Source organism: Lissotriton vulgaris, chromosome 5, assembly GCF_964263255.1.
Source record: "Lissotriton vulgaris chromosome 5, aLisVul1.2, whole genome shotgun sequence".
Classification (NCBI taxonomy): Eukaryota; Metazoa; Chordata; class Amphibia; order Caudata; family Salamandridae; genus Lissotriton; species Lissotriton vulgaris.
In genome coordinates this window covers 1,695,325,414-1,695,345,300 of record NC_141693.1, presented here as the reverse complement: position 1 = coordinate 1,695,345,300, position 19,887 = coordinate 1,695,325,414, and the positions used below count along the sequence as shown (strand labels likewise).

At 46.1% G+C, this 19,887-nt stretch overlaps 1 protein-coding gene across 1 annotated transcript in view; it reads left to right on the top strand.

The window, feature by feature from the left end:
• The window catches only part of NSF (N-ethylmaleimide sensitive factor, vesicle fusing ATPase), a 696,320-nt gene that overhangs the window by 604,289 nt on the left and 72,144 nt on the right, over positions 1 to 19,887 (top strand). Inside the window, exons 18-19 of the mRNA XM_086923839.1 lie at positions 15,996 to 16,130; positions 17,446 to 17,559. Coding sequence (XP_086779965.1) covers positions 15,996 to 16,130; positions 17,446 to 17,559 — 249 coding nt within the window. The remainder of the gene's footprint in view (positions 1 to 15,995; positions 16,131 to 17,445; positions 17,560 to 19,887) is intronic.

The window sequence follows — 19,887 nt, the reverse complement described above, 5'->3', positions numbered from 1 at the left end:
TGACATCTCAAATGACCTCACATATGGCATCTCTCAGAATTTCTGATGCACCCACTCACACCCCAATATAACCCTTCATACACCCTCTAACTTCCAAACTACCATTCTCAAAACCATTGACGCACCCATACCAGTACTTACACACCCACTCACTGATTCATAGCGAGTTGCTATCTTTTGTTTTTTTCTTTTTTAGTAAGGGCTGCGTGGCCTCCCTTCCCTATGGCATTTTGCACTCCGGCGATCTCATCCCCGGGGCCTGACACTTTTTTCATGTTTTTAATAAAAAACAGGAGAAGGCTGAGCAGCCCCCCTCCCAATGTGGATTTCGGTCCCAGGGACCCCATGCCTCGGGCCTGAGCTTTTCTTTTTCTTTAAAGAGAGGGGGTCTGATTAGGCATTTTAAGCCCGGGGACCCCATTTCCCGGGGCCCAGCCTTTAGTGTGGGTGCCCAAGGAGGAGCTGCATGAAGGCCACCACAGTCCCAGCTGGCTCCCCGCCACCTGTAGGAGCCAGCATTGCTTTTTATACATGGGGAGATGCTGACATGCAGCTCTCTGTGTGTAAAAAGCAAAGTATGCTCCGCTTTGAGCAAGCGAGAGCAAGATGCTCTTGCTTGCTCTTATTGAAGCACACAGTTTGTTATGGCCCGGCGGGAGCTGTACACCCGGCATGCCATAGCAAACTGCAATGTCCCAGGGAGTGGGCAGCCTGGAACATTGCTGGAGCCAGCCCTAGTGGGTTCATATTTGTCCCGGGAAGTGGTGGTCCCTGGGGCTCCAAAGGAGGCCATAGTGCTTCTCCTTTTCTTTTTTAAGTTAAAGTATATGCCCTGGGGAGGTAGCGGTCCCCGTGGCAGCGAGTGGAGGCCCTAGGGCCTCCCCCTCATTACTTAAAATAGAAAAGTGTGCTCCGGAGAGAGGTGGCGGTCCCTGGGGTGTGGGTGTTCCCCAAGCCCCTCCCCTTTATTATTGAAATTAGCCCCAGGAAGGTGGCAGACCCCGGAGCAGTTGGGGTCAGCGAGACCCCGCCATATTGTTTAAATTAGCCCTGGGGAGGTTACGGTCCCCAGGGGAGGGTCCGTGAGGCTCCCCCACATAATTGTAAATAGCCCTGTGGAGGTGACAGCCCATGAGGCCCGGGCAGGTCCAGAGGGCCTGCCCGCATTCATAATGAAAGGTGCCCTGGGGAGGTGAAGCGCGCCCCCTCCTAAAGTTAACATATGCCCCAGGGGCCTGGCCCACTGGGTTATTTTAAAGCAAGTGCGAGAAGCCCACAATTGCTTTTTTTTCCAGTGGATTTGCAGCAAAATGTACCCCCGGTGGGGTCCCTCAGGGACCATCCCCCCACCATATCTGGGGGTCAGAGTATTCCTACCATGCCCCCTTATCTTAAAAAAAAACAAAACCTTTTTATCTGGGACTCTGCTTCAGGCTGAGTCCCAAGATGACTAACAACACTTCCTGGTTGAAGTTTTGGCAGCCATCACATTTTAGCAGGATTTGTGAGTCCACTGCAAGCTCGCGTCCCCAGATATCTATATTTTTTAAATACAGATATCTCAAACTATTGAACCGATTTACACCAAATCACAAAGAGCAACATCTAGCTTTCTTTCAAATTTGGTGTAATTTTCTTCAGCAGTTTGGACTGTAGTCATTTTCAAAAAATGAAAAATCCCCATAGACTTAAAATAGGGAAAACGTGTTTGGGGACCGCTGTTTTTACTCGGCCCCCTCTTGACGGATCACCCCGAAACTTTCAGCACAGCAGCTGAACCAAAAAGGGGAAGTTTTGTGAAAATGTTCATGGAGATTCGTCAAGCAGCGTCAAAGTTCTTGTCATAACAAAATATATATATATATAATTTTAAAGATGTATTTCACCCCCAATAGGGAAGCAGTTGTAGATGAATAGTTATGATAAACAATTAGCTATTTATGCAGTGACCTATATACATGTTAAATGTAGAAAAATATAACCATAAATATTATGTACATTTGTTAAGCAGAACTAATGATTATAAATAAGATTTTTATACACATTTGTACAAAGGAATATGCATATGCAAGCGGTCAACTCCCCCTGAGAGACTTTCCTCATCATAAATAAACTCCTCAAAAGTCTGGTTTCTCAAGCTGCCCCCGATACTTCAGGTTCACGCTGCGATAACCAGGCTGAGTTTTTTTACTCAAAAATCTAAAACAGTCTTAAGTTGCTGGCCCGAATCGACCCTGCAAGCACGCACGCTGGTCAAGATCCTCCCACACCGGTTGGAGTTCTTCCCTCCTCTCCCCCAGGAAAAGCTCCTTACATTGATCGCCTCAGTCAAAAGTGACTCCCCCAGGGATGCGCACCTATGAACATCTTAGAAAATGTAGCACCCATAATTGCCCCATGATTGCAGACATAATTAATGCCTCTCTTAAAGCAGGAGCAGTCCCTCTTCACTGGAAAGGGGCAATGGCTAAAACACTCCTGAAGAAGCCCAACCTGGATCCTACGGATATTGGCAATTTTTGGCCCATCTCCCTTCTCCAGAGATCGCCAAAATCACAGAAAAATATGTTAACCACATCCTCTTAAATTTTCGGGAATCCTTTAACCTGCTCCACCCCTCCCTGACAGGCTTCCACCCACGGCAAAGTACGGAAACTGCCCTGCTAGCGGTGGTGGAAGAAAGCAGGAAGATTCTGGATACAGGAGGTTCTGCAGCCATTTTACTTTTGGACCTGAGTGCCGCATGTGATACGGTGAACCATCTTGTCCTGATCCACCATCTCAGCAATATTGGAGTAGCCGCTAACGCACTGAGTTGGCTGCGCTCCATCTTGGAAGTACGCTCCTTACAGGTTTTTGAAGAAAGCGTGAGCTCCAAACCCCGGCCTCTTCTGTGTGATGTGCCACAGTGTTCATTATTGAGCCCCACGCTTTTTAATGTTTATATGGCCCCTTGGGACACAATCGTGGCCCCTTTCGGGATCCATATGGTCACCTACGCTGACGACACCCAACTGGTCATAGCACTGAACCTAACAACACAATACCCTGTGGCTCTGAATGCTTGCCTAACGGAAGTCGTAAAGTGGATGGGGGCGTCCCACTTAAAACTCCATGGGGAAAAGACAGAGATTATGATCCTAGGTAATCCCCTTAATACGACACTCAGAACCATATGGCCAGCATGCATGGGCCCAGTCCTGTCACAAAAGAGTCTTGACATCTGGCTAGACCAGAATCTGGCATTTAAGGCGCAAACAAGGAAGACAGTCTTAACCTGCTGTGGCTTACTCAGATTGGCCAGAAAGGTGCTTCCACTTCTCCCCCCCAAGCTAAGAAAATCATGGTCCAATCCCTTGTACTCTCGAGACTGGACTACGGAAATGCGCTCTATCTAGGGTCCCCGATCTCAGTAATTAACAAACTGCAAACAATCCAAAACTGCACAGCAAGACTTCCGTCGGGAACTCCTGGGCTCCTCTCTGCAAAACCGGTTCTCCGCTCCCTGTATTGGCTGCCAGTGAAAGAACGAATCAGTTTCAAAACCCTCTGCATCGCCCACAGGTTCCTACAGGGGAAGGGCCCACCCTTAATCACAGACATACTTCGCCCCTACAAAGCGATGAGGAAGCTTTGCTCTGATGAACTTCACTTAATTGACACCCCTAGAATTAAGAGATCCAGAAGCGGCGGCGGACGTTCTCTCTTAATGCCGGAAAGCTTTGGAACACACTGCCACTTCACCTCCGTAAAGACCCCAGCCATCTTGCTTTCCGTAAACAACTGAACACCCTTCTGTTCCCCTAAGTCTCCACGCCCGATTACTGGTCATGCCTTGCGCTGGCAGGCCTCCGGGTAGCCACACGCTTTTCATTTTATTAAATTTCATATCTAGGTACACATATAAAATACAAATGACTGCATATATACAGAGGGATATGTTGTATATTTAAATCAGAGTATGGCGCTTATGTGAGGAAGAGCCAGCACTTGATCTTGTGAAAATACGGTAGTTATCCCTGGATCTTATGATTGGGGTTAAAGATTTCCATAATTTGGCTGCTTGGACAGAGAATGATGTGCCACCTATGAATTTTCTTGTATGGGGGATATTTAGGTGAGGTGCGAATCTAGAGCGGCGGTTCCTTTGTTGAATGTATTTGGTGATTCTATCCCTGATGTAGAGCGGCCCTGTTCCATCTATTGCTTTGTGTTTAATGCAAAGCAGCTTGAATGTGGATCTTTGCAACTGGTAACCAATGTAGAATCTTCAAGGCAAGGGAAATGTGGGCTTGAGCTTTATATGTGAGAGTAATCTGGCACCAAAGTTCTGAATCAGTTTTAGTCTTTTCATAGTTGTTATAGGTGATATGTGGTAGAGACTATTGGCATAATTGAGTTTTGACAAAACAAGAGAGATAGTAGCCTGCGCCTTTTTTATTGGAAATCCCAGGTGGGGTAAAATGTGTCTCAGAGTTTTAATAGTAATGAAGCTAGATCTTGCTAGTTTGTCCACTTGGGCGTTCATTGATAGCTTGGAGTCCATGGTAATTCAGAGGTTTCTTACTTCCTTAGATACTTTAGGTGGTGTTCCCAGATCGTTTGGCCACGCTGCGAGTGGGTCATAATTTTACCAATCGCCACATGTGAGTATTTCCATTTTGGAAGCATTCAGTTTTAGATGGCTCCATGTCATCCACTGATCAATGGCTCTGAAGCATCTGAAAATTTTAGAGTTTCCAATGTCTTTGGGGCTTTCTAGATTAAGTAGTATTTGTGTGTCATCTACATAATTATAGCATGTGAGGTGAAACTGATTGATCAGTGCCAGGCATGACTTCATGTAGGTTTTGAAAAGTATGGGTGAGATGATAGAGCCTTGAGAGACCCCTGCTTTTGTGAAGTACTGTTTGGATGAGAAAGGTGGGGTATGGATGAAATAAGTTCTGCTTTGAAGGTAGGATGTGATCCACACGATAGCAGTCCCCTCTATGCTAGCTTCGTAGAGTCTTTGTAGAGGAGTCCTGGTCAACCACGTCCAAGGCGGCTGAAAGGTCCAAGAGAAGTAGTGCAGAAACCCCGTTCCAGTCAACTGTATTCCTAAGATCTGAAAGAAACAGTTAGTTATAGATTCCTTACCTTAGAATTACCCCAGGCGTCAGCCTGGATCGGAAAGTTTTTTGTCAGCAGTACCCCTGTGCTTCGAAAGGTGGCGTCGGTCGGTTCCACGTCATGGTTGCCAGGATGGCGTCGCGGAAGTTACTTAGACACCGCCCTCACGCGCTGACATCAGTTCTTTCTTTTTCCCCGCCAGCAAGCGCAGATCCGGAGAGAGCGGTACCTCCAGTCACTTTTTGACTGACTTTTTTGCGACTTTTGTCGATTTCGTTTTTGAGTCTTAGACTCCTGGTGCACGAGGGATACCCGGCTTCAAGGCAAGCGGTTCCTGTTACTGACTGATGTCGGTGACTGATCCGCACTGCGTGTGCCTCTCCTGCCTGGAGCACGACCACGACCCCAAGTCGTGCTCCGACTGGCGAACCATTGTCCCGAAGTCTTTCTCGAAAGCTCCACGAGGCCTGGCAGTCTGATTCGCATCGCTCAAGGTCCCGGTTGCGTGGGAGGTCCAGGGACCGATTCCTCTTCTAATTGTTTGCACTCTCGTCAGGTAAGTCGAAGCACAAGAAGAAGTCAAAGAAGCATTGTCGCTCTTCGACTACCCCTCGTCCGTCGGCCGATGCGACGAAGGGTGCTGGTGGTGCCCCTCCTGCGGGTCCGCGTGCTGAGCCTTCAGGGTCGACTCCGGCCTTCCCAGGACCTGGAGCACCCCTGCCCAGCTCCGGCAATTTTACAAAGCGATGCGTGCCATCTTTGGGCATCCCGACTCTGCCAGCACGCCTTCGTACCTCCGTTATTTCAGCCTTTCTTAGGCTTCCTCATCAGCCTTCTCTTTTCAAGTGCCTTGTTCTAAATAGATTCCTTAAGGGCATTACTCATCTCTTTCCACCTGTTCCCTTCGTAATGCCTCAGTGGGACTTGAACTTGGTTCTTGCCTCTTTGGTGTGCGCTCCCTTTGAGCTGCTACACAACTGTCCTCTCAGGCTCCCTTTCTGGTTATTCATCCGGACAAGGTCGTTATCAGAACTAGACCTTCTTTTCTCCCCAAGGTGGTCACTTCTTTTCACATTGGCCAAACCATCACTTTGCCCACCTTCTATCCGCCTCCGCATCCTTCAAAAGAGGAAGAGAGGCTCTACCGTCTGGATCCAAAACATGCGCTTTCCTTCTACTTGGATTGCACCAAACAATTTCCGGTGGATGACCAGCTCTTTGTTGGTTATGTGGGTGCTAAGAAAGGTCAGGCCATGCACAAACGGACCATCTCCAGGTGGGTTCTGTGCTTCAAAGCCTTCTATTCTTTGGGAAAGAACGAACCTCGATTGGGGCTGCGCACCCATTCCACCAGGGCGATGGCAGCTACTACTGCTTTGGGACGAGGAATCCCCCTAAATGACATCTGTCAGGCGGCTACGTGGGCATCACTGCACACTTTCACCAAACACTACTGCCTGGACAGTCAAGTCCGGAGAGACGGCTTCTTTGGTCGTTCTGTTTTCCAGGACTTTCTGGTGTGAAATGGTTCACAGACCCATCTCCGGGGTTGGTATTGCTGGGGTATCTATTCTAAGGTAAGGAGTCTATAACTAACTTTGTTTCAGATGAACAAGTTACTTACCTTCGGTAACAATATATCTGTGAGAAACATAGGTTAGTTATAGATTCCTTACCGCCCCACCCATCGTCCTCGTTCTGCAAACTGATATCTAGGGTTAAGGACGACTTCCTTTCAGAGCCCTAGTTTGTGCACCAGTGGTCAGTGTCTTGCATGGCTCTGCGCTACTGGCTTGGAAAGTCATGTATAGAACTGACGTCAGCGTGCGAGGGTGGCGTCTAAGTAGCTGCCGGGACATCATCCCGGCGACCATGACGCCGATAACGAACGCGGATCCGACCGACACCACCTTTCGACGCGCAGGGGTACTGCTGACAAAAGAATTTTCCCGATTCAGTCTGACGCCCTGGCGTAATTCTAAGGTAAGTAATCTATAACTAACCTATGTTTCTTACAGATATTTCGTAACCAAAGGTAAGTAACTTGTTCACCATGAGGGCATATTCTGTGCCTCTTCTTCGAAGGAATCCTGTTTGGAAGTCTAAAAGTATGGAATTATTTTTAATGAATTGTGACATCTGGGCAAATGCTGCGCTATCTACCATTTTGCCCAGGAAAGGTCCATTTGTAATTTGTCTTTAGTTGTCAAGGTTAAGCGGGTCTAGGTTTGTTTTCTTTAATAATGGGCATATGTATGATTTTTTTAGGTCTTCTAGAAATATTCCCATAGTTAACACCTTTAAGTGCTCATGACGAGCACAGCTTGTCATGAGGCACGGTGGCGCTGTGCTCATGACGAGCTGAGCTCGTCATGACCCGCGCGGTGCTCACACTTGGGGATAATTCCCCTGCTGTGCTGAACGTTCCACGAAAACGGGTGTGGTCATGACGAGCTCAGCTCGTTATGAACTCAGCGCCTCCGTGCAGCATGACCGAGCTCGCCATAAGCACCGTGGCGCTGCGCGTGCCCCCCCCCCTCCCCCCAGCGCCGCGGGGGAATTACCCGGCGGCAAAGGGGTTAAGAAATTGTTGATGATTCTTCTTACTGGTGTGGCAGCAGAGGTAGAAGAATTTTCTTAAAAGTTTATGGTGGACACATGTCAGAATGGCTGCCGTCAAGCAGCTCAATAAATTCATTATGTGATATTTGTTGGAAGGAATGCAGATGCAGGGTTAGCCTACTCTTAGAGGGTTGTTTTGTAAAAGGGCTAGTGCTGGTGTTTTTTCTTTGTTTTGAATAGGAATCCAACATGTCTGCTTTGGTCGTGTAATGATTTGCCAGTTTGTCTTTGAAATCTTGAGTAATGGGATGTGCTCCATCTGGGCAATTTGGTTTACGAAATTCGGTGAGCATTCTATAGAATTCTTTATTAGCACATATAGCATTTTTAATTCTGTGTGAATAGTATCTTTTCTTGGCATTTTTGATTACTGACTTCTATAACCTGTTAAGTTTCTGTAGGTGAAGTTTGTCTTGATTGGTGTTTGTTTTGAGCCCGGCGCTGTACCGCTTTCTAATTTGCTGTTTTATCTCTTTTAGCTCTATTTTTCTCCAAGGTAGAGGTACTTGTAGAGCGCACGACTACCCGGAGGCATCTCGGCGCTTGTACGAATACCACTGAGGAACCCTTCCTGGCTTTTCCCTGTGAAGTGTCCACTCCTGGGCACCACCAAGGTGAAGCCAGGCATCCTAGCATTGTTGGGGCCGTTGTGGAGATTAAGCAAGCTATTGCCCAGAGTTGCAGAGTGGGACCCATGATTAGAATAGGCACCGAGGCGAGAATTATCAGGTCTGAGGAAATTGAGCCCAAGACCCGCCGAGGTGGGAATTGAACCCTGGTCCCGGGCCAGACTTCTTCATCAGGGTCTGCCGCTCTAACCATTGAGCCACACTTCTCCATTTGTGTGGATTTGTGAATGATCTGATCTGATGTAGGTGCAGTGCGTATAGGCCAGTGATTATTGTTTTCGGATGTGGCGTATTGGGTTTATCAAACCAAATTTTTAGGTGATCTAGAATGCATAGTTTAGAGTGTAGTATTATAAGGTTTGAAACTCTGTCTAGAAGTGCACCTGGGAATGTTGTATTGCTAGGTAGAGGTCTGTAAAAGAGTAGAAAGTTACAGGAGGAAGATGGTGTAGGGTTGCATCTGGTGAAGAGGGTTTCACAACCTTGTATGGAGATGTCATCAGCATTAGTGATATTTAATGTTTACTTTAACACAACAGCTAGGTTGCCTCCACTTTTGCTTATACAAAGGACCATTACTTTTTCCCGCGCTTGCCGTTTATCGAGACGTACCAACCCGCCAACGGACGTAGGGAGCCCTGCCGACCATCTTCAGGCAGGGAGATCTTTTAACCCTACTCGCTACACACTTAAGGACTAAGAACTTCCTTCAGTCCCTGAGACCTGAAAAAGACAAGTAACCATCTTTTTAGGTTATCAAAACTGAACCAAAAATGCATCAACAATAGACCAGCCATCAAATTGGAAGTTTTTTGACAAAATCTTAAAAGAACTAGATATATTCTAGTAGAAATCTAGAATATCCAGGAACGAATTTTATCCAGGATCCATCCACATAAAAGGGTTCCGGTTGGCGGGCTTAACTACTTAATTACCAATACAATCAGCTTTAATTTATCTGACATCGAAAGAATTCTAACAAGAAAATGAAATTCTATTTTTAAACAACTCCTTGCTAAAAATTACCCATTAATATTGTGTGGCTGCTCCAGGAAGAAGGCGCTGGCCGCCGAAACGCGCGTAGAGACCGAATTTTCATGCCACCAACCCCCATTTTTTACTGTTTGTTAATTTAATAATGTGTAATTGTCAATTATATACTGTGACTTTTTAACTGCTATTTGATGTCATATAAATGACCTTTTTTAATTGTGTTAATTGTTTAATAAAAACCTATGTTTTAGCCAGCTGTAGTTTGCTCTTATATATTTTTGATCTATATGTGACTCTTTATTGTCAAATTGCCTAGGTTGTTACTTTTCAATTGTGCTTATTTCCCTGACCTAGGAATTACAAAATTCGTTAATTCAGGGGGTCCTTGTTACCTACACATTGCTGATCTGATGTAGGTGCAGTGCGTATAGGCCAGTGATTATTGTTTTCGGATGTGGCGTATTGGGTTTATCAAACCAAATTTTTAGGTGATCTAGAATGCATAGTTTAGAGTGTAGTATTATAAGGTTTGAAACTCTGTCTAGAAGTGCACCTGGGAATGTTGTATTGCTAGGTAGAGGTCTGTAAAGGAGTAGAAAGTTACAGGAGGAAGATGGTGTAGGGTTGCATCTGGTGAAGAGGGTTTCACAACCTTGTATGGAGATGTCACAAGCATTAGTGATATTTAATGTTTACTTTAACACAACGATTTACAAAAAGGGGGTGGTGATGAACAGAGTGTCTGAGTTAAACAGACCACTCTTACCCAGTCCAAAGATCAGGGCTTGATCCATCACCGTTATTTATCTCACTGCCCCATCCCAGCTCAGAACCTGGCTATATGCAAATCAGTCTGTCCCTGGCCCAGTGCATCATGGGAACAGGGCAGACTAAACTACCAAGCCAATTCTTCACCAGAAAGGAGACAAGCTACCGGGGACCGGTTTCTGGCATTTCAGCCTTCTTCGGCCCGGCTTGCTTGAATCCTGATGGAGCAGTGAGAAAGGGACTCATGTCTGAGTATACCCTGCCACACCTATAGTGGCCAAAAACGATTTACAAAAAGGGGGTGGTGATGAACAGAGTGTCTGAGTTAAACAGACCACTCTTACCCAGTCCAAAGATCAGGGCTTGATCCATCACCGTTATTTATCTCACTGCCCCATCCCAGCTCAGAACCTGGCTATATGCAAATCAGTCTGTCCCTGGCCCAGTGCATCATGGGAACAGGGCAGACTAAACTACCAAGCCAATTCTTCACCAGAAAGGAGACAAGCTACCGGGGACCGGTTTCTGGCATTTCAGCCTTCTTCGGCCCGGCTTGCTTGAATCCTGATGGAGCAGTGAGAAAGGGACTCATGTCTGAGTATACCCTGCCACACCTATAGTGGCCAAAAACGATTTACAAAAAGGGGGTGGTGATGAACAGAGTGTCTGAGTTAAACAGACCACTCTTACCCAGTCCAAAGATCAGGGCTTGATCCATCACCGTTATTTATCTCACTGCCCCATCCCAGCTCAGAACCTGGCTATATGCAAATCAGTCTGTCCCTGGCCCAGTGCATCATGGGAACAGGGCAGACTAAACTACCAAGCCAATTCTTCACCAGAAAGGAGACAAGCTACCGGGGACCGGTTTCTGGCATTTCAGCCTTCTTCGGCCCGGCTTGCTTGAATCCTGATGGAGCAGTGAGAAAGGGACTCATGTCTGAGTATACCCTGCCACACCTATAGTGGCCAAAAACGATTTACAAAAAGGGGGTGGTGATGAACAGAGTGTCTGAGTTAAACAGACCACTCTTACCCAGTCCAAAGATCAGGGCTTGATCCATCACCGTTATTTATCTCACTGCCCCATCCCAGCTCAGAACCTGGCTATATGCAAATCAGTCTGTCCCTGGCCCAGTGCATCATGGGAACAGGGCAGACTAAACTACCAAGCCAATTCTTCACCAGAAAGGAGACAAGCTACCGGGGACCGGTTTCTGGCATTTCAGCCTTCTTCGGCCCGGCTTGCTTGAATCCTGATGGAGCAGTGAGAAAGGGACTCATGTCTGAGTATACCCTGCCACACCTATAGTGGCCAAAAACGATTTACAAAAAGGGGGTGGTGATGAACAGAGTGTCTGAGTTAAACAGACCACTCTTACCCAGTCCAAAGATCAGGGCTTGATCCATCACCGTTATTTATCTCACTGCCCCATCCCAGCTCAGAACCTGGCTATATGCAAATCAGTCTGTCCCTGGCCCAGTGCATCATGGGAACAGGGCAGACTAAACTACCAAGCCAATTCTTCACCAGAAAGGAGACAAGCTACCGGGGACCGGTTTCTGGCATTTCAGCCTTCTTCGGCCCGGCTTGCTTGAATCCTGATGGAGCAGTGAGAAAGGGACTCATGTCTGAGTATACCCTGCCACACCTATAGTGGCCAAAAACGATTTACAAAAAGGGGGTGGTGATGAACAGAGTGTCTGAGTTAAACAGACCACTCTTACCCAGTCCAAAGATCAGGGCTTGATCCATCACCGTTATTTATCTCACTGCCCCATCCCAGCTCAGAACCTGGCTATATGCAAATCAGTCTGTCCCTGGCCCAGTGCATCATGGGAACAGGGCAGACTAAACTACCAAGCCAATTCTTCACCAGAAAGGAGACAAGCTACCGGGGACCGGTTTCTGGCATTTCAGCCTTCTTCGGCCCGGCTTGCTTGAATCCTGATGGAGCAGTGAGAAAGGGACTCATGTCTGAGTATACCCTGCCACACCTATAGTGGCCAAAAACGATTTACAAAAAGGGGGTGGTGATGAACAGAGTGTCTGAGTTAAACAGACCACTCTTACCCAGTCCAAAGATCAGGGCTTGATCCATCACCGTTATTTATCTCACTGCCCCATCCCAGCTCAGAACCTGGCTATATGCAAATCAGTCTGTCCCTGGCCCAGTGCATCATGGGAACAGGGCAGACTAAACTACCAAGCCAATTCTTCACCAGAAAGGAGACAAGCTACCGGGGACCGGTTTCTGGCATTTCAGCCTTCTTCGGCCCGGCTTGCTTGAATCCTGATGGAGCAGTGAGCTAAAAAACGGTGTTGGATCTAGCCCTGATCTATTGACAGGGTGAGAGCTTTCTGTTTTATTCAGAGACTCTGTCCCTCACCACCCCTTGTTGTAATTATTTTTGTCCACCCTAAGCGTGGAAGGGTATTCTCAGATGTGAGACCCTTGCTCATTGCACCATCAGGATTCAAGCAAACCGGGCCGAAGACGGCTGTAATGCCAGAAACCGGTCCCCGGGAGCTTGTTTCCTTCCCAGTGAAAGAATTGGCTTTTGTAGTTTGGTTTGCCCTGTTCCCATCATGCACTGGGACAGGAACAGACTAATTTGCATACAGTCAGGTTCTGAAACTGGGATGGTGCAGTGAGCTAAAAAACGGTGTTGGATCTAGCCCTGATCTATTGACAGGGTGAGAGCTTTCTGTTTTATTCAGAGACTCTGTCCCTCACCACCCCTTGTTGTAATTATTTTTGTCCACCCTAAGCGTGGAAGGGTATTCTCAGATGTGAGACCCTTGCTCATTGCACCATCAGGATTCAAGCAAACCGGGCCGAAGACGGCTGTAATGCCAGAAACCGGTCCCCGGGAGCTTGTTTCCTTCCCAGTGAAAGAATTGGCTTTTGTAGTTTGGTTTGCCCTGTTCCCATCATGCACTGGGACAGGAACAGACTAATTTGCATACAGTCAGGTTCTGAAACTGGGATGGTGCAGTGAGCTAAAAAACGGTGTTGGATCTAGCCCTGATCTATTGACAGGGTGAGAGCTTTCTGTTTTATTCAGAGACTCTGTCCCTCACCACCCCTTGTTGTAATTATTTTTGTCCACCCTAAGCGTGGAAGGGTATTCTCAGATGTGAGACCCTTGCTCATTGCACCATCAGGATTCAAGCAAACCGGGCCGAAGACGGCTGTAATGCCAGAAACCGGTCCCCGGGAGCTTGTTTCCTTCCCAGTGAAAGAATTGGCTTTTGTAGTTTGGTTTGCCCTGTTCCCATCATGCACTGGGACAGGAACAGACTAATTTGCATACAGTCAGGTTCTGAAACTGGGATGGTGCAGTGAGCTAAAAAACGGTGTTGGATCTAGCCCTGATCTATTGACAGGGTGAGAGCTTTCTGTTTTATTCAGAGACTCTGTCCCTCACCACCCCTTGTTGTAATTACTTTAACACAACAGCTAGGTTGCCTCCACTTTTGCTTATACAATGTTGTGTGATAGTTTGATAGCCTAGAGGAACGGCTTCATGCAACACTAGAGTCATGTCCTCTCCCAACCATGATTTCGTTATGAAGAGTATGTCCGGTTGTGTGTCAGTGAGAAGCTTGTAGATGTGATGCTTGTATTTGGATAGTGATCGAGCATTTATTAGTAGGCAGTTTCGAAAATATCTTATAGTTATGGTGTGACTTTGTTTTGTAGAAGAGCTAGCAGTGTTTTGTGGACTTGTAGCAGGTTTGTCCATAGTGCTGGTATTAGCTGTGTGAGAATAGCAATAGTGCAGTTGTTCTGTATCGTATTCCTCGTCCAGCAGGCTTACAAGGCATTTTGATGGATCTGCATGTGGAGGTGGTGGGGATGGTGTTTGAGTGTGAGTTGGTGAGCTGTGTTGTTTTTGTTGCGCAGTAGTCATGGAGATGTGAAGTTAAGAGTAGCATGTTTTCTTTTTTGCTTGCGTCTGTTTATGGTGGAAGGTGTATGAGTTAGGGGTGGTGGCGGAGTATGTGAGTCATTTTGTAAGGTTCTAAATTGTCCAGTGCATGAGAGGTGGTTAAAAGAGAGTTGCTGTATATGTGTTAGGTGCGGGGTAGAGAGAAGGCTTGCAGTAGAGTTGCATTAGGGTATGTATTGTTTTGTGTAGTTAGCAGGGTCAGAGTGGATGTATGGTTCTGGTTTGTGACGAAAAGTATTATGAGTTAGTGTATGTGTGAGATTTTGTTGTGTTGGTGTCTGCGTTATATTTTTTTGGGAGGAGTAGTGAGAGGAGATGATGATGTATTTGTTTTCTGATAAGTATTTGTATGTGAAGTATAGTTGGCGAGTGGAAGCTGCAAGGTAAAGGGGTGGTGATGTGTTTTGGAAGAGTGTATGATGTGTGCGAGAGGAGAAGGACAAGAGTTAGGAGTATTTGTGTTAGATTTTATTGTTGGAAGAGGTAATATGTGTGGTGGAGTGTAGAGGTTGTGTTTTGTTTGGTATAAAGAGAAGGAGGGTGTTGGTGGATGAAAAGACGGAATGTTTGGTATAGGTTTCGTGGTGACAGAAATGGGTCTGTTATAAGTAATTAGAGGGTAATGCTGGTGCTTTGTATGAGCCAGGAGTATGTGCCTGGTTGGGATATAAACATAGTTTGACTAGCAGCACTATGCCTGGGCTGCCATCTGTGTCAGTGATAGTGTGGTCTTTGAGGATGTATGAACAGGTGGGTATGAGTGGGATACGTGAGTATGGGTGACAGGGAGCCGGTATCATGTGTACTTGTTACACATGACATACCTTTCACCAAATGTGGCCCCTTACATAAAAAAAACATACAACCATTTTTTTAAATGGGAAAAATAAAAATATTGCGGCAAAGAAATCATACTTTGGAACATTCTCTGCTCTTTAAATTTCTCCCACTTAAAATAATGGCTTTATTTGTAGTTATAAATATGGCACCATGCCTACCAGCCACTAGGAGCAAGATGCCTGCTGTGTGGAAAGGTATAACTTTGAAATGAGAGAAAATTAAAACTGATGAGTTAACTTTTTTTCTATGGATTCCATTAAATTCATAATTAAAATGTTCTCTCATTTCCAAGATATACATTTACAAACAACCGCCATCTTGCTCCCAGTGGCCTGTAGACATAGTGCCATATTTATAACAGAAAAATACAGCTATTTGTTTAAATGGGAGGAATTTAAAGTGAAGAAACATGCTTAATAAAACATTAAGACATAATTGGCTTTTTGAAAGTGGAGAAAAACATTGACATAATATTTCATGGAAATATTTGTCATCACTTGAAATTTCTCCTGTTAAAAAATGAATGACTGTACTCTTCAGTTATAAAGGGCACCGTGTGTACTGGCCACTGGGAGTAAGATACCTAATGTTTGTCAATGCAATGCTTTAGAGTGGGAGAAAATTAAAATAAAGAGTTAAGTATATCATTAGGGTACATTTTAATTTTCACCCATTTAAAAGCATTAAAAAAATCATTTTGTTCTCACTCCAATATTGAGTTGACAAGTAGGATATTTACGAGTTAAATATCTCAGTGCTTTAGTTCTTCACCTCTGTGCCCCATCCTGGGTCATAAATTTGACCGAGCATGGCCCATTATCAGGCCCTGCTTTCTGCAGCCTAATGATAATAATGTGAAATGCACACAATCTTCCCTTAGCTTTGAAAGGAAAATGTGACCCTGTGTTTATTTAAAATGGAATGCAAGGCTGTGAGCTACTCTGAAAGTGTTTGCAAGCTACTGGTAGCTTGCGTTTGACTTGCGGTTGGAGCATCTGGTTTTGAGACCAAAATGTGTAACTCAAGCACTGATGACTTGTATAGTCTCCCTTATTATTCTCTTGCTTTCCCCAGAGTCGCAAGCTGCTGATTATTGGGACCACCAGCCGTAAGGATGTCCTGCAAGAGATGGAAATGCTGGATGCATTCAGCACCACCATCACTGTGCAAAACATCTCCACTGGCGAGCAACTCATGGAGGCATTGGAGGTGAGTCAATCTTTAAGAGAATGTCTCAGCAAACATCTGAGGCTGCAGCCACATGGAAACCGTACACGATACAGTATAATATGAGTCCTCCTTCCTCTAAAGTCCCTGATAACCCTGAATTAGTCTGGAAAGGTCACTGAGGCAGGAAGTGGCCTGAAAGGCAGGGAAAGTACATGCCAGAAAGAGAAAACGGTAGCACTTGGGATGTAGTGTAAATGAGGGGCACTGGACACTGCCCAGGAGAGCAGGACACTTGTTGTAAGAAGTGAACTAGAGTGGGATCACTCACAGAAGGGCGAGTGCTTGAAGAAAAGAGTTGCATTTCCAAAATGAGAGATGGGTATGTGTTCTAACCAAGCATGTGGTTAACTACACACAGTAATGGTAAGCATATCAAGGTGGAGACACTGCACTGCCAGTGAGGTGCATGTGTCCCACAGTCCTGCCCAGACATCAGGGTGGGGCACATGCTTGAGGAGTCTAGGCTACAGTGCTATGATGTGCATGTGCGAGCAATAATCGCAGTGAGAAAGCAGAGTAGGGATGTGACACATATGTGCCGCAGAGATACCACATGGACACTGTGATGGCCAGGGGGAGGCTGGATGTACACAGTAACATTAAATAGTGGTTAGAGTGGGATTTAATGGGTCCCAGAAGTTGACAGTGGAGAAACTGCACTGTTTAGAGGCACGGGAAGGCAGCGCAAATGGCACCTGCGGTGGAATACAGCGTTGCCTAGATTGTGTAGGGTGGGAAACTACAGTGCACTAGGGGCTGGATACAGTACGGTTCAAGGGTGCGTAGGACACAGCACTGTGTGAAAAGTGGATGACTGGGTGTGGTCATTTGTAACACTCCAAGGAGTGGGGTGTGGATGTGGGCCACATCACTCACCAGGACTATAGCATGGAAATGTATCTGGATCTCCTGATATTGCTGGGATATTCTGCTGTGCAGCTAATTATTTCAGAAGTACATTCTAGCGCATCCCTTATGTTGTGTCATTTTACACCTCAACATTGACACCTAATCGATTTCCGGTTTTAAGATAGCATTTAAAAATATAGAAAAATACTTTGTTTTCATTTTAAAAGTATGTATTCTCAAACAATAATGAAGTGGTAATATTGCATAGTTTTGTTGACAGGCAGCACTGAAATACTTTTATCTGACCAGTGTATTTCCCACAGGCTGCTGCTTAGACTGCCTTGGTGAGCAGGGTTAAACACTTCCTATAGGTCAGTCCCCCCGGTGTATTGGCTGTAGGTGTCTGACTGTATACTGATTATTAACTGCTTTCTTTGCATCGCAGCTCCTGGGTAACTTCAAGGACAACGAGCGTGCTGTGATCGCCCAGCATGTCAAAGGCGCCAAGGTTAACATTGGGATCAAGAAGCTGCTGATGCTCATCGAGATGTCCCTGCAGGTGAGAAGTCCAAGTCCTGGTCCGTGATGCTGGCCCCTGCTTTAAGGGCGCCCTTCCTGGGGACTGCGGTGTCTATCCATTGACTTGTGGATAAGTAGGTGATGCACTTTAGAGTGGCCATTCTTTGGGGCTTAGGGCATCACCACAGCAGTCGGATGGTGTACATTCTCTGCTCATTTTATGTTTCCAGCATAAAGGTTTACTGTTAGCTGAAGGCCGGTACAAATCCTGCTTCTCACTGGGTATAATGTGGGTTCTCCCCATTCCACCGCTCTCATGGTCTTCTTGAACAGATGCAACCTCTCCCGGTGCCATACGTTTCTTGGTGTAGAGGGAAGGATGCAGCTTCTGCCTGTTCTACCATTCTCCTACTTTATACAGAATACGTTATCAGAGGTACATTTCTGGGTCACGTTACCGTGGTATCCAGTGCAAAATGTGAATAGTTTGTAAGTAATCCTAGAAAGTGAACTCCATGTATGTATTTAGCAGTTCTATGGAGCACTAAATGTCACCTAGGCTCTAGAGCACCGAATAGAAAAGGAAAAGCAAGACATTGAAAGGAGATGATAGCATGCGGTCATTCCCATTAAGATGAAGGACCAATAGAACTTCTTTTGAAATGTTTGGGTGTCGGCAGTTTCCTCACCCGATGGTGATAGAATCCATCCGGAGTTGTGGGTTGAGGCACTTCCTTCAGAGCCCTGAAAGCCTAATGACCTTCCCTCACATTGTAGTTTCTCTCTCTTTTTAAAGGCATTTTATTAAACATAAGTAAAATCACAATAGGCAAACCATATGTTCAGTCTTAGAATCTGAAAAAAGTTTCCCTGACATAACAAGTAACTTCTGTCAGAACCAGGACCACGGCGCAAGCAGTGGTTACAAGGCCACAAGCCTGGGGTTGTGGTCTTTTACAACTGATATCCCAGAGCCTGATCAACGATGGCACGGCAAACTACGTGCCAGGTACACCCTTTCTGCACTTGACTCTCATGATGCGAAGACAAGCGGTCAAGGGCTTCTCAGAGAGGTAGTTTGGGGGCTAGAGGCCGAGAACTAGAACAGTTATGCAATAGAGACAATAAACACTGGCTAGACCAGTGCTTTTTTTTGTATACGTACTTTTAATACACACCCAAACGTAATACTACACAAACTATGGTCAACAAGCACAGGGTTCTAATATGTGTGCTGCAGGATTGTATTCACATTGAATATGCTTATGCAAGATTATGGAAAAGATGTGAGCTCACAATGGATTGTGTGGTTCTATAACCTGTAGGGCAGGTCAGTTGTGTACCACTACTAAAATGTTCTCTGGTCCTCAGTCTGTAAAGAAGCACTTTTTTGTGTTTTGGTTGTGGATGCGTTTGCACTGGCAAGGCAGCAGCACAGGCCCACGTGGTCCCACCCACCAAACTAGCGTTGGCGGTCAGAGGCCTTCCAACCGCGCTGTCAGTTCCCTGAAGAGTCAGCTCAATTCATCCTTCACCTGATGGTTGGTTGCAATGTTGTGGTCATTTTGATGGTCATGCTCTCAAGCTGACCTGTCAGCTGTGGAGGCATACAAAGCTTGGTTTGAAAAATGATGTGGAGGCATGAGACCCCCTCCCTCAGGTCGGCACCAATTACACTCCCTTGAATCACTTGATTCATTCCGCTCTAGTGGGATTTTCTACGCCTCATCACAGCAGCTACGTTTCTCCTCAGGCAGTCATCTCTTAAGGGTAAGGCTTTTCTTCTGCTCTCACAGCAGGCCTGCTCCAGGCTCCAAGGCACCATGCAGACCCACAGCTCTTCCAGCACGATCTTGGAACTGGAAACAAGTGGAATAGTTTAGGTCCCACTCTGTACAGTCATTTTAAAGACGGGAATGTTGCTGCCACTGTCTGTGTTGTGCAACTGATTTGAAGCATTTCCCTTTCAAAAGTACCTTCTCCTTCTGCAGAGGAGACAGTCTTTGCTGTAGGTGTTAGCTCTCCATAAGTTAGTGACAAGGTTCTCTCCAAACTGGAGCAACGAAAACATAAGTCTGATTACGTGTGAAGACTCTCCACCTGGCTGCTAGCACACTTCTGGAGTAGCACTCTGGGGAGAGTCAAATGGGCAGGCCCTGCCTAGAAGAGTCCATCTGCACAACAAAGATGACCCCCCCTTATCTAACCAACAAACACTGTCAGCCAGTTCCCATGAAGGAATATTAAGTAGGCCCTTGCTAATAAATGGTTACTGCTGCCCTGTCTCCATCCTCCCGCACTTCAGTGTCCGAGGCTTGTCCCTTCTACTCGGGAATGTGAGCCACTCACTATTACTGTCTGGGGAGGC